Source organism: Dasypus novemcinctus, chromosome 23, assembly GCF_030445035.2.
Source record: "Dasypus novemcinctus isolate mDasNov1 chromosome 23, mDasNov1.1.hap2, whole genome shotgun sequence".
NCBI classification, from domain to species: Eukaryota; Metazoa; Chordata; class Mammalia; order Cingulata; family Dasypodidae; genus Dasypus; species Dasypus novemcinctus.
This window is the reverse complement of record NC_080695.1, coordinates 78,700-91,003: the sequence shown is the minus strand read 5'-3', so window position 1 is coordinate 91,003 and position 12,304 is coordinate 78,700. Positions and strand designations below refer to the sequence as shown.

Sequence of the window (12,304 nt, the reverse complement as noted above, 5' to 3'; positions counted from 1 at the left end):
CCCGGCCACGCGCACTCGGCTCATAGTGCCCCGTGTTTTACGACTATAAGTGACACCTCGATAGACCTGACCCCACAGAAGAGTCACGGAAGCAACTCTTTGAGAAAATAATTATGAGAAACAGGACCATGAAAGAAAAGTCTTACACCAACAGCAAAAAACTCCAGGCACAGGTCATTTTAAATGTGAGTTCTAGCGAAATCCCAAGCAATCAAGTGGTCCAGTTTTATAGACTCTTCCAAAGCAGGGAAAGAGGACCTTGCCATGTCCTGTTCTAAGAGGTCGCCGGGACGCAGGTGCCAGCGCTGGGCCCGTATCTTCACAAGGAGGGACGACGCACACGTGAGCATCCACCGCGGGGAGGAGCAGGCCGTGCCCGCTCGCGGGGAGAAGGGACAGCACCTCGGACCCGGTTGGGCAGCGCAGGAAGGCAAGCGGGTTTATCTAGAAAATCCCTAAGTGCCACTCACCACGGGGACACGCCAACGCAGAAGACACACGGTCATCTGCTACAACCCGATGTCGATCCGTCAAGCAAAAGCTTAATTAACCTCTCGGTAAAGAATTCTAGAAGGAATTTCTCTCGTAGATAAGGTAAAGCATAGTTATAAAATAAAACCGAGGGGAAACATGATCTTTAATGGACAATCCTTAGAAGCATTCTTTCTAAAAACAAAATTTAAAGAAAAAGCAAGGAACACCATCCCCCCTTCAATTTAACTATGTGCTGAAGTTCTCGTGGGTGTTATTTTTAAAAAGAAACTAAAGGGATAAGGTTTGGAAAGGAGGAAATAAAACTGTCATCGCTTACATGTGGTGTGATCATTTTCCAATGATTGGAAAGGACAGTTACATTGTGAGATGTGAGATTAATACATGAAATTCTGTTGTGTTTCTATATGGCAGCAGCAAAAATGAGACAACCCCGTGAAGGGACGCTGTTTCCACGGTCTCCGAGAGCAGGACTACCCAAGGGGCTGCAGGAATTCCGCGCGGCGGGGTTGTACTGCACGTGAGAATCTCTCTAGCAGACCCCAGGTCAGCGGGAGACGCCGCGGCCTCGCGCAGAAGGTCACACTTCCCGCTGGACGTGGTTCAGCAGCGCCAGTGTCAGGAGCAGCGGCGGCTTTCACAGAGCCTCCTTCCCCCGAGAAGCCTTCCTGGGCCCAGGGTAGGGTGTCGGGCTCCCCACCAGCCTGCGCGCCCATTGACGCTCCCCCAGGGGGCCGCGGGACCCCCGCCACCCTCCCCTCAGATGCACACTGGTCCCTCCTGGAGCCCACGCTCAGGTGCCACGTCCCCTCCTCTGCCCCTCTGGGCACAGGGCCGCGGAGAGGGGCTGAGCTGGACCCAGGGGTGGGGGGGGCTCGAGCTACCTGAGCGCCGCATCCCTGCACCGCCGCAGAGCTGAGCCGAGGAGCCACGCCAGCCCCGGGAGGGGACATGGGGGCCCGGCCTCGGGACAGAGGGCAGGCTCCGGGTCCTTCTCCTCTCGGTGGATTCTTCAGTGCACCCCCCACCCCAAGGCCAGGCTGGGCCTGGAACTGGGGTCCCTTAGAGACACCCGTGGAGGGGGGACTGCAGACACGCCCCCTCCTCCCCAGCCCCTCTCCCCAGCCGGCCTGGCTGTGTCCACCCGGCAGGAGGCCCCTAAGACACCACGGGAGGTGGGAACGGGCAGGGCCCAGGAGGGAGGGGTCGGCAAAGGGGTCTTGACCTCGACAGAGCGAACCCGACAGACCCGCAGGCGGGGTTTGTCTGAGGGTCCTGGGCCCACGGCAGGGCCACCGGGAAATGGAGGCAGGGGCCCCGGCAGGGCCTGGGGGATTGGGGAGCCTGAGCTGGCCCCTCCCGTCCATCTGCCGGGTCTGAGCCCCAAGCAGTCGGAGACCTCTGGAGGGACCCCCAGCCTTGAGTGACTCCCAGGGATCCCAGCACCCCCAAAGCGGGCATGTGGGGGCCCCTGGGAGGAAGGGGACCCCGGCAGCTGCCCTCCCTGGAGCAGGTGCTGCGGCCCCAGAGCCGACACCTGAGCACATTCCAGAAGAACCAGGTGCAGCCTGGCCCCCGGGGGTCCTGAGCCACGACAGGGGAGGGGGCCCCCACAGACAGGTCAGGCTCAGGACCCAGGACGCCGCCCCCTCACGCCCCACCCCCTGTGTCGCCGTCACACGGGGTCCCGAAGAACCCGCCACGCTGGCCGTGGCCCGGCCCTGGAGACCCCCACCCCCCACCCCCGGCTAAACACCAGGCCAGCCCCCGCCGGGTCTGCTCCTGGCCCCTCTGTTCTCGGCGCACCCCCGCCAGTGGGACCCCACTTCCCAGAGCTGTCTGGACATGTCCCCCCAGGACCCCACGAAGTCACAGCCCTGTCAGCTCCGGCCCCCAAGGCCGGCGTGCTCAAGAGAAGGGGCGAGAGAAGGGGGCGGGGAGCGCCAGCGCGTGGCGGGGACACTTGCAGGCAGGGATGTGGGCCCGGGCACCTCCCCCCATCCTGCCCCGCCCGAGGGGCAGTGCCTGGACCCCCAAGAGCAGCCCCCACAGACAAACACACACCACCAGGAGGGGGCTGCTTCCTACACAGTTTAATGAGATTCAAGGGGAGTGGAAACCGGGGGTCCCGGCCGTGCCCAGCGCTCTTGAGGAAGCCCCCAGCCCCGGAGCCCCCAGGAAGGGCAGGGAAAGGACGAGGTCAGGGGCAGGCGGTCTGTGGGGCAGGGCTGCGGGCAACTCTACTCGCCTCCAGGGATGGAGCCGGCGGACCCCAAACTCCTGGGCTGGGGACGGCGGGAGAGGCGGGCCTGGGGTCTCAGGGGCGGGGCCTCCGTTGGGGGTCCCAGCACACAGCACGTCGTCCCCAATGACGGGGCTGAAGTTGCTGGGGACAGCGCGGCGATAGCTGCTGTCACAGACGTCCCCGTCCTGGCAGGACCGTCACCTCCCCAGGTGAAGGGCCAGGAGAGCGGCTCCGCGGGGAGAATCGGGGGGCACGGGGGCCAGGACGTGCGCCCCGCTCAGGGCAGGGTCCTCAGCAGAGGGGAGGGGCCACAGCCAGGCCCCGGGACGCGGGGGCCCATGGCAGCAGCACGACGGAGGGTTCTCCCCTCGGAAACCTGTGCTGGGAAAGGAAGGCCCAGGACGCCCCAAGACGGGCGCCAGGAGGGGAATCGCACCTTGGGGGGCCACGTCCCCCCCGGCCCCGAGGCTCCAGCGGCCTCCGCCCTCGGGCCTTAGCCTGGAGTTCCTCCCCCAGGTGCCTCCGCCTCGAGGGCAGGACACGGAGCCCCCAGGCGCCCACCTGCCACCCCAGCCTGCCCCCGCTCCACAGGGCACCCCAGAAGACGCAGAGACGATGAACTCTTCCTGGTGCCCCCGCTCCTCCCTCACGGCCCGTGCCCCCCTGGCCCTCACTTCCAAGGCCGGCGTCCCCCAGCCAGTCCCCCAGCACGTCTTCCTGGCGGAGACCCTGAGCGAGGCAGGCGGGGGGTTGACCGGCCTGACGGGCTGAGAGCACCACGGGTGGCCTCCGGTTCCAGCAGGCGACGTCCCCGCCCCCTCGGCAGACAGGCTGGCGTTGACCTTGGGGTGCCGGATGACCTGAGTCCCCAACTCATCCGGTCTTGCTCCTAGAGCCTCAGCTGCCCACCTGGACCCTAAAGGCACAAGCTTCCAAGTCTTCCCTGGGTGGGGGGAGACCAGAAGCTTCTCAGAGGTGCTGGCTGGGGGCGGGGACCCGGGCTCAGTGCAGCAGCGGGGACCCCTCAGGGCCCGGGAGCCAGGGGCCCACGAGGAGGTGAGGGGCCCGTCCTTGGGGATGGGGCCCTGAGCAAGCTCAGCTCCGTTCACAGATGCACACCCCCCACCACCCCCGCCCCTCTGCTGCCCCGCCCCGTACCCCACCCAGCCTGGGGGACCCCTTGGAAGCCACTAATGGTTGCACACAGTGGGTTGTGGTCAGCACTCACTGGGGGTGCACGAGGGAGCCCCCACCCACGTGCTCCCACTGCCGAGAACTTTGATCATAAACCTGAGGCTGACCTGCCAGGGTGCTTCCTGCCCGAGATGTCATGTGCCCCCACCAGGCCAGGTGAGAAGAGCCAGGTGAGCCAGGTGAGCCAGGTGAACCATGCCACCCACAACTGGGCAGCACAGGAATTGGACGGGGACAGCACCCACCTGGGGTCACCACGGAGCCCCCCAGGCAGGGCACGGCCAGGAGCAGCAGCTGCAGCATCTGGAGGGGAGGCGGGGCTGGGGGGGGGCCAGGGCACCTGGCTGGGAGGGCAGGGAGGGTCAGGGGGATCTCACCTCCCCAGGTCCCTGCCACCTTCTGCTCTGGGCCCTGGGCGCCCCTTTATCTGTCGTACAGAGGAGGTGGGCGGGTGGGGCAGCCCTCCTCCTGGGGTCCAGTGGGGACAGGGAGGGGCAGGGCAATCTGAGCGTGTCCAGGGCCCTTGGGGACGGGGTGGGTCGTGGAGATGCCGTGAGCGGCCTCGGGCCTGGGGCTGGTCCTCTCCAGTGACCAGAAGCTTCCGCTGCCCTTGAACCCAAAGCCGCCCCCAGGCCGCCGGGTCAGGGGAGCAGGAGGGGGCGAGCAGAGGGGGCGAGTCGCCAGCAAATGACCCAGGGAACAGCACATCGGGACGCAGAGGGCGGGCTGGGCACAGGGCCATGGGGGGCGGGGGGCTGCGTCCTCTCCAGGGCCTACCCTGAGGGCTCGGGGGCCGCCGAGGCCGAGCCTGCACCTGAGCTCCCGGGAGGGGCTCCTGCTGCCAGGCCCCCCGAGCAGCTGGCCGTGCGCGGGTGTGAGGACCCAGGGCTGAGCAGCCGAGCAAAGCGACAGAGGAACGAGGCCGTGGAAAGGGAGGCAGTGAGCGAAATTACCCAATTGAAGAAAAAGAAGAAAACGGGGTACTGCTTTTAATGGAACAGAGCCTCGGGTTCTTTTACATATTTTTTAATTCTCTGCCGAGATTTCTTATCTTTTCATTAATTATGAGTATATTTTCCTTTGTGTCATAAAACACCATTTTTTGTTCTTTTTTAAGATTTATTTTTTATTTCTTTCTTTCCCCCTCCCGCCGCCCCCGCCCCCACCCCAGTTGTCTGGTTCTCTGTGTCCGTTTGCTGCGTGTTCTTCTTTTTGTCTGATTCTGTTGTCAGCAGCATAAAGCACTGTTTTAAGTGAAGGGAAGAAAGAGAAGAAAAAGGGAACAAAAGAAAGGGGAAGGAATGGAGGAGAGCAGGGAAAGGAGAGGAGGGGGAGGGAGGAAAGAAAACATGGGAGGAGGGACAGAGAGGAGGAATAAAGGACAATGGAGAGAGGAGAGAGGAAAGGGGCAGGTAGGAGGGAAAGAGCAGAGGCTGGATGGGCGGGGGAGACCTGAGGGCAGGGGCTGCTGAGTCTGGGGGACCAGCCACCCCACCCCGCATGGCCAGGGTAAGAGGAGGCCACGAGGCACAAACGCCCAGGCTGGCCCTGCCCCCCAGCCCGCAGAGCCCCCCAGACCCCCCGGTCACACACACAGACTAGGACACCGAGCGCCAGCTGCTTTCCACCAAGTTTATTAGGCACAGACGAGAGGGTGGGGGCGGTGGTCCTGGGCCATCTTCACCCCCCCTGTTGGACACAGAGCCTGGGAGCCTGTCCCCTGCCTCTGCTCCCCGCTGTCCGGGAAGGCCAGCACGCTGGAGCCAGGGGCAGAGGGCGGGGAGCAGGGGCGGGAGGGGGCAGCGCTGTGGGGAGCAGAAGGCTGAGCCCCGGGGGAGAAGCATAGGGGGCCGCCCCGGACGCGCCTCGGTCAGGGCTGCAGGGGGACGTGCTGGCGGATCCAGGGCATGTAGGACGACACTCGGGTGTAGATCCCGGGGTAGTTGGGAAGTCCACAGCCATGCCCAAAGCTCACCACGCCCACCTGGAGCCAGGTGCTCTTCATATAACAGACCAGGGGGCCCCCTGAGTCTTCCTGTGGGGAGAGGAGCGGGTCAGCCCCAGTGCCCGCGTCTGCCCTGCCCTGAGGCTCTGGGCCCTCCTCAGGTGCACCTGGCAGAGGTCGGGGCGCCTCACCTGGCAGGAGTCCCGGAGCCTGGCGCCTGCACACAGCATGTCCTCTGTGATGGAGATGTCCACCCACTGGTACTGCCTCCTGCAGCGCTCATTGCTCACGATGGGGACTTCCACCTGCTGCAGGTTCCAGGGGGGAGGCAGGGGACCTGTGGGGAGAGGGCGAGTGAGGCGCCCACCCCTCCCACCACCTGCTCAGGCCATGCACCTGTCTGGGAGGGGGCAGGGCAGGATGCGCCTCCACGGTGGAGGGGGAACCTGCAACCACTTGCCCTGTGGATCCTGAAAGAATCCTTTTTGTTCCCGGAGCCTCAGTTTTGACCCGTTTGAGGGGAGGGGTGACGAGAGGTTCCCAAGTGTGTCTGCAGCTCCCACACGCACAGGGTGCAGGGCAGGTGCCCCAGCCCGGGAGCCAAAACCATGGGAAGCCCGAGGAGAGCTGCGGGGACCTTCCCCCAGGCCACGTGTTCCCTGGAGCAGGAAAGCCTCAGGGGCGGGGACAGGGACACGGGTGGACCCAGGGGCGGTGAGCTGAGCATGCAGCCCCAGGGAGGGCCACCTCGAGAAGGGGAGCAGCAGCCTCCTCTTGGGATGTCGGTGGCTGAGTGTGGCCTGGGGTCCCCCAGAGCCGGCCCAGCAGGGCCCTGGGTCCTGGCAGCTACGTGAACCTGCCCACCCGCTCCCCCGGGTCCAAAGGGCAGGGACCGAGGTCTTCTCAAGAAAGACCCCCCTGCCCCTCCCAGCCGCTGGCCCTGGGCAGCCCACCCACGGCCCCTCCGTGGCGATCCTGGCACTTACGATTGGACTCAATCTTCCCCCAGCCGGTCACCCAGCAGGACATCTCAGGGACACTCAGAGAGGCAGGCGGGAAGGGGACGGGTCTGACGTACTGGGAGAGCGCCACGGGGGCCTCCAGTTTCAGCAGGGCGATGTCCGCGCCCCCCTTGGCACGCAGGTGGTCATTGTACTTGGGGTGCCGGATGATCTGAGCCACCCTTGTCAACTGGTTGCTCTCGTAGAGCCTCACGTGCCCGACTTGGACCCTAACGTCCCAAGCTTTCAATGTTGTCCTGGGGCGGGGGTGCGGGGAGACCAGAAGCTTCTCAGAGGGAGCCTGGTGGGGGGGCTCAGGGGCCTGGGCTCAGCGCAGAGCAGGGACCTCCCAGGGGCTCAGAGCCAGGGACAGCCCAGACCCTGGAGAGAGGGTGCCCCAAACCTGACCCACCCCACCCCAGGACCCCGACCCCCACTTCCCAACCCCTACATCGCATGAGGGCTGGGGGGTCACTCACGGCATAACACAGTGGGCAGCGGTCAGCACCCACTGGGGGTGGACGAGGGAGCCCCCGCACCGGTGCGTCCATTGGCCTTTGTGTTTATTGAATTTCCTCAGGCTGACCTGCCAGGGCCACTTGCCAGCGGGGGCATCCCGACCCCCCACGATGCCCACCAGCTCGGACCCTGTGCCCTGGGCTGGGTGAGCAGAGAGAGGAGTGAGCAGGGACCAGGCGGCCCCCCAGCAGCCTAGCTGGCCTCTCAGGCCCCCGGGAGGCGCCACCCTTGTCCCCTCCCCGGGCTGGTGCTGAGGGGACAGGGCAGCTGGGCAGGGGCAGGGTGGGGGTCGGGACTCACCCGGGAAGGCAAGGACGGAGCCCCCCAGGCAGGGCAGGGCCAGGAGCAGCAGCCGCAGCATCTGCAGGGGAGGCGGGGGTGGGTGGGGGGCCAGGGCGCCCCGGCTGGGGGGAGGGGCAGGGCCCTTACCTTCCCAGGTCTGTGCCGCCTGCGGCTCTGGGGCCCGGGCGCCCCTTTATCCCCCAGCACAGGAAACGGGGGGCGGGGTGGGGGCTGGGGCGCCTGAGGGGCGGGGCCTGCGGCGTCGGGGCCTCCTGCGGCTGCCCCCGTGGAGATGGGGGGCTCCTCGGGCCATGAGTGTGACCCCACCCACTCGGGGGCAAGCAGGGACCCTGCGCTGGGCGCCAGGAGAGAAGCAGCCCTGCCCCCCAGGAGGGAGCCGGACAGCGGCCTGCGGACCCCAAACGCAGGGAACAACAGGGCAGGGTCATGGGGACCCCGGGGCGGGCTGGTAGCCTCTTGCGCCCCTGGAGGCGCCGCCCCGGCTGGAGGCTGAGCGGCCCCAAGGGCCACCGCGGCGCAGTTCCTCCGGTCTCCACACGGGGGCGCGGGAGCAGACGCTGAGAAACTAGAAGCGCTGAGAGCCCGGCCTCCCCGCTGAGCCACAGGGCTGGGCCTTTGGGTTTCCCCCAAAGCCAGCTGGACAAACGTCCACTGCGGCAGCGCTGCTGCTCCTCAGAGACGGGGAGGGGCTAAGGGTTAAGGGCATTTCTGGGAGTGACCACGTGCATTGTCCGTGTGCCGGTGGGACGTGTGTGCCTCAGTGTCGCATTTTCAGGGCGTTAGAATTGTTCTGCCTGATCTCACAGTAATGGATACAGGCCATTTTAAATTTTGTCAATGTTTATAACAGTGTTCAGTCTAAAATAGACACCATAAGGTAAGTCATTGACCATGGTAGGAAGCAATGCTGCAATATTCGTACATCAATTGTACCAAATGTGCCATCCGCATGTAAATGTTATTATAGGGGAGAGGGGAAAGGGGGAGGATGTTGGGTATATGGGAATCCCCTTTATATTGTACTTGACTTTTCTGTAACTTAAAGCTTCTTTGAAGAGAAAATGAAAAAAATAAGATGCAGTCGCGTTGCCATGAACCCACGTGCAGCTGGGAAGTGTGAACTGCGCGATGCCGCGGGCATCTCCCCACTAATCTGGGGGTCTTCAAAGAGATATTCTCATGTGTAGTACAATCTGCTGTGCGGAATTCCTGCAGCCCCTTGGGTAGTCCTGCTCTCGGGGACCGTGGAAACAGTGTCCCTTCACGGGGTTGTCTCGTTTTTGCTGCTGCCATATAGAAACACAACAGAATTTCATGTATTGATCTCACATCTCACAATCTTAACTCTCATTTCCAATCACTGGAATGTATCTGATTTCTATATAAATAATCACACCGCATGTAAGCGATGACAGTTTTATTTCCTCCTTTCCAAACCTTATCCCTTTAGTTTCTTTTTAAAAAATAAAACCCATGAGAACTTCCAGCACAATGTTAAATTGAAGTGGGGACAGTATTCCTTCTTGGCTTGTTGTTTCTTTAAATTTTATTTGTAGAAAGAATGCTTCTAAGGATTGTCCATTTAAGATCATGCTTCCTCTAGGTTTTATTTTTATAGCTATACTTTACCTTATCTACGAGGGAAATTCCTTCTAGGATTTTTTACCAAAAAGTTCATTAGTTTTTTGCTTCATTCATTGACACCGAGTTGTTGTAGATGACCGTGTGTCTTCTGTGTTGGTGTGTCCACATGGTGAGTGGCACTTAGAAATTTTCTAGATAAACCCGCTTGCCTTCCTGAGCTACCCGGACCAGGTCGAAGGTGCTGTCCCTTCTCCCCGCGAGCGGGCGCGGCCTGCTCCTCTGCGCGGTGGATGCTCACGTGAGCGTCGTCCCTCCTTGTGAAGATTCGGGCCCAGCGCATGAATCCTGCCATCCTTTGGCAGCACTTGCCTGTCAGATGTTTTCCCCCTTCCTTTTACTTTCAACCCCTGCTTCTCTCTTGTGAACAGCATATATCTGGATTTGTTTTGTACCCACCTTCAATATTTGTCTTTTAACTAGTGACTTTATTCCCTTTGTATTTATCACAATTATTGACATAGGCTGGTTTCCAGCACCTTAATTTACTGCTGTACCTGGTTCAGCCACTCTTACGGTTCTTTTCCCGCCTTACCGTTCCAGAACTGCTCTCTCTCTAACCTCAGTAAGAGAAGAGGCCGTGGGCTCCTCACATCTGCCCTGCACTTCCCTCCTGCTGATACCGTCTGGACTGTTCACCTGGTGATGGCCGGTAGATTATCTCTTTTCTTGGGGGTTATCTGGCCTTAAAGGTAAGAGCAACCTTCACCCAGATAACCCATCTCCTTTACTGAACGCCTCTTGCAGCATCTTGGCGTTTATCTCCCGTTTACTCGAGCGCTTTATCTAAACTGCTTCAGAGGGCAGGAGGGCTGGTGACGTGGTGTGCCTGCTGACCCACCCCTGCTCATCCTTGATCGCTTCCCTGGAGAGAATGTGCTGGGGTCCGAGTCGTTCTCCATGACCACTCTAAATTATTGCTTCACTGTGTGTTTCTATCTATTGTCGCTGTGGGAAAATCGGTGCAATCCAAGTCTCGCTTCTTCCAGTGATCTGGGGTTTCTCAAAAGGCTGGATGGAGACAGGCTCCAGCCCTGGCCCCGCACAGCTCACCTCACCGGCCTCACCAATCCCGGCCCGTGCGAGCCCGTCTGCACTTCACACATAGATATCGCGGTCATCGTGGGTTTTTAGAAATCCCGCGCCCGCGGGTTACTTGCCCTGGTCGCTGAGGGTTGGGGCTTCCCCGGAACGCACGCCTGCCTCGGGGCCCCCGGCCTCGCCCAGCCCCGGCCCTGCCACCGAGCGTGAACCCGCGTTAGTCTCGCTCACGAGTGGACCCCGGGCGGGGAGGGGCCTCGGGAGGCGCGCGTCGCCGGCAGGAGGAGGCGGTGCCCGTGGCGTATGCGGGGCCGTGCGTGTCCGCGGTGGGCGGTGGGAGCTTGTCCTGCGCAGAGCTGGCCGCTGCTGAGGCCGGAGCCGCCCCGCCTGCCGGCACCTGCCACCGCTGGCGTCCCCGGGGCGCACCTGTGCGCGGAGCCCGGGGCCCGAGGCGGGCGGGTGAGCGGGTCCTGATCCCCGGGCGCCCTTTGCGCAGTGGAAGGACACGGGTCACGGTGGTCAGCAGAGAGCCGGGTGGGGGGGTGGGCTCCACCCTGGTAGGAGAGAGGGGGGCGCGTGTCTGGTTTGGGTGCCACGTGGGGGGTCTCCAGGGGAGTTCTGCGCTGGCTCTTGGCATCTGGGTGACGTTTCTAGAATGCGGGACGGGGCTGGCTCCACGCAGGACGAGCGCTGCCTGCGTGGGGGGTGGACGTGTTCTCGGGAGGGGCGTGGCGGCCTCCACGGGCCTGAGCTGTGTCCCCGCAGGGCTCCCAACCTGAGGCCATCGAGGAGGCTCTGCAGAAGGAGGGGCGAGCTCGCTGGTGGAGCAGCACCCGGAACCCACCCCCGCCCCCCCTGCTCACGGGAACACGCTGAAGGGTCCCGGGCACCGCGTCGCTCTCGCCGATTGTCAAGGATAAGGAGGCAGATCCCCCAGCACTGGCGAGGGCCCGGGGCACCGGGCGCCAGCGCTGACGATTTCACGGAGGTGGCCGCGGCTCCTCTGTGTACCTGGCAGCGGCTGAGTGGGCAGCGGCGGCCCCTCCACACGCCGGCGGGGGCCACGGACCTCTGGCCAGCGAGGCTCAAGTACCCACACCAGAATTACGTTTGTGGTGGCAACAACCTGGAAAGAGCCTGACTGCTCTTCAGCCTGGGACAAGGTCATGAGCTGCCCTGTGTCCACCACGAGCAACGCCACCTCCCCACAAACAGGCAGGGACCACTGAGACCATGTGACACAGACCGTGCCAGCGTTTGCCGCCACGGACCGCCTGCGAGGCCTGGAGGGCACGGCCACAAGCTGCCCAAGCGCCACCCACTGTGCTGCCCACGTGCCACCCACATGCCAACCATGTGCCACCCACGTTCCGCCTTAGGAACACTCTCAAGTGGTGGAAGGACAGGGCACGGGGTCAGGAGGCGCAGGCTCACAGCAAAGGCACAGGGAACACAGGGGCAGGCTCGGCCGGGCAGGGGACGGCCAGGTGCAGCTGGCCTGTGTGGGCCCCGAGATGCTCCATTGTCGGGGCAGGAGAGCAGGACACCAGGACGCCGGCCAGCTGCCGCCAGCCCCCGGGAGCCGGGGACGTGCCGCGGGTGGGACTCGCTGCCAGAGCTCAGAGGCCCTGGGGTGCCCCCCTCCGCTCCCCGTCAACCCCCTCCCGTCCCTCCATCTCTCTCCCTCCTCTATCTTTCTCCCTTTATTCTTCCTTCCTTTCTCTTTCTCTCATTCTCTCTCTCTCTCTCCCTCTCCCTCCATCCCTCTTTCTCTCCCTTTATTCCTTCCTTCCTTTCTCTCTTTCTTTCTTTCATTCTCTCTCTCTCTAATTCTGTCTTTTTTGGTCAAAGAGAAAAAGTTTTTTACACTGGCACAAAACGCGGAGCTGTAGCTGAAAGACGAGGCCAGCTGGGGCCGCGTCG

At 62.9% G+C, this 12,304-nt stretch overlaps 1 protein-coding gene across 1 annotated transcript; it reads right to left on the bottom strand.

Moving 5' to 3' along the window:
- Nucleotides 1–5,556: 5,556 nt before the first annotated feature.
- Nucleotides 5,557–7,757, bottom strand: LOC101446594 (mastin-like). The gene is made up of 5 exons (XM_058286720.2): nucleotides 7,697–7,757; nucleotides 7,357–7,537; nucleotides 6,863–7,134; nucleotides 6,068–6,213; nucleotides 5,557–5,966 (listed from the first exon to the last, which is right to left on the bottom strand). Exons 1-5 carry the CDS (start codon nucleotides 7,755–7,757, stop codon nucleotides 5,802–5,804), a joined length of 825 nt encoding a protein of 274 aa, XP_058142703.2. The 3' UTR covers nucleotides 5,557–5,801.
- Nucleotides 7,758–12,304: the final 4,547 nt, after the last annotated feature.

What these genes read in the sequence shown, in the direction of transcription:
- LOC101446594 (XM_058286720.2), bottom strand. Translation starts at nt 7,757, where the DNA reads ATGCTGCGGCTGCTGCTCCTGGCCCTGCCCTGCCTGGGGGGCTCCGTC. An exon ending in CTCCGTCCTTGCCTTCCCGG is followed by an intron (nt 7,538 to 7,696) that starts GTGAGTCCCGAC and finishes CTGCTCACCCAG; the next exon opens with CCCAGGGCACAGGGTCCGAG. An exon ending in GCTGCCCACTGTGTTATGCC is followed by an intron (nt 7,135 to 7,356) that starts GTGAGTGACCCC and finishes CCCCCGCCCCAG; the next exon opens with GACAACATTGAAAGCTTGGG.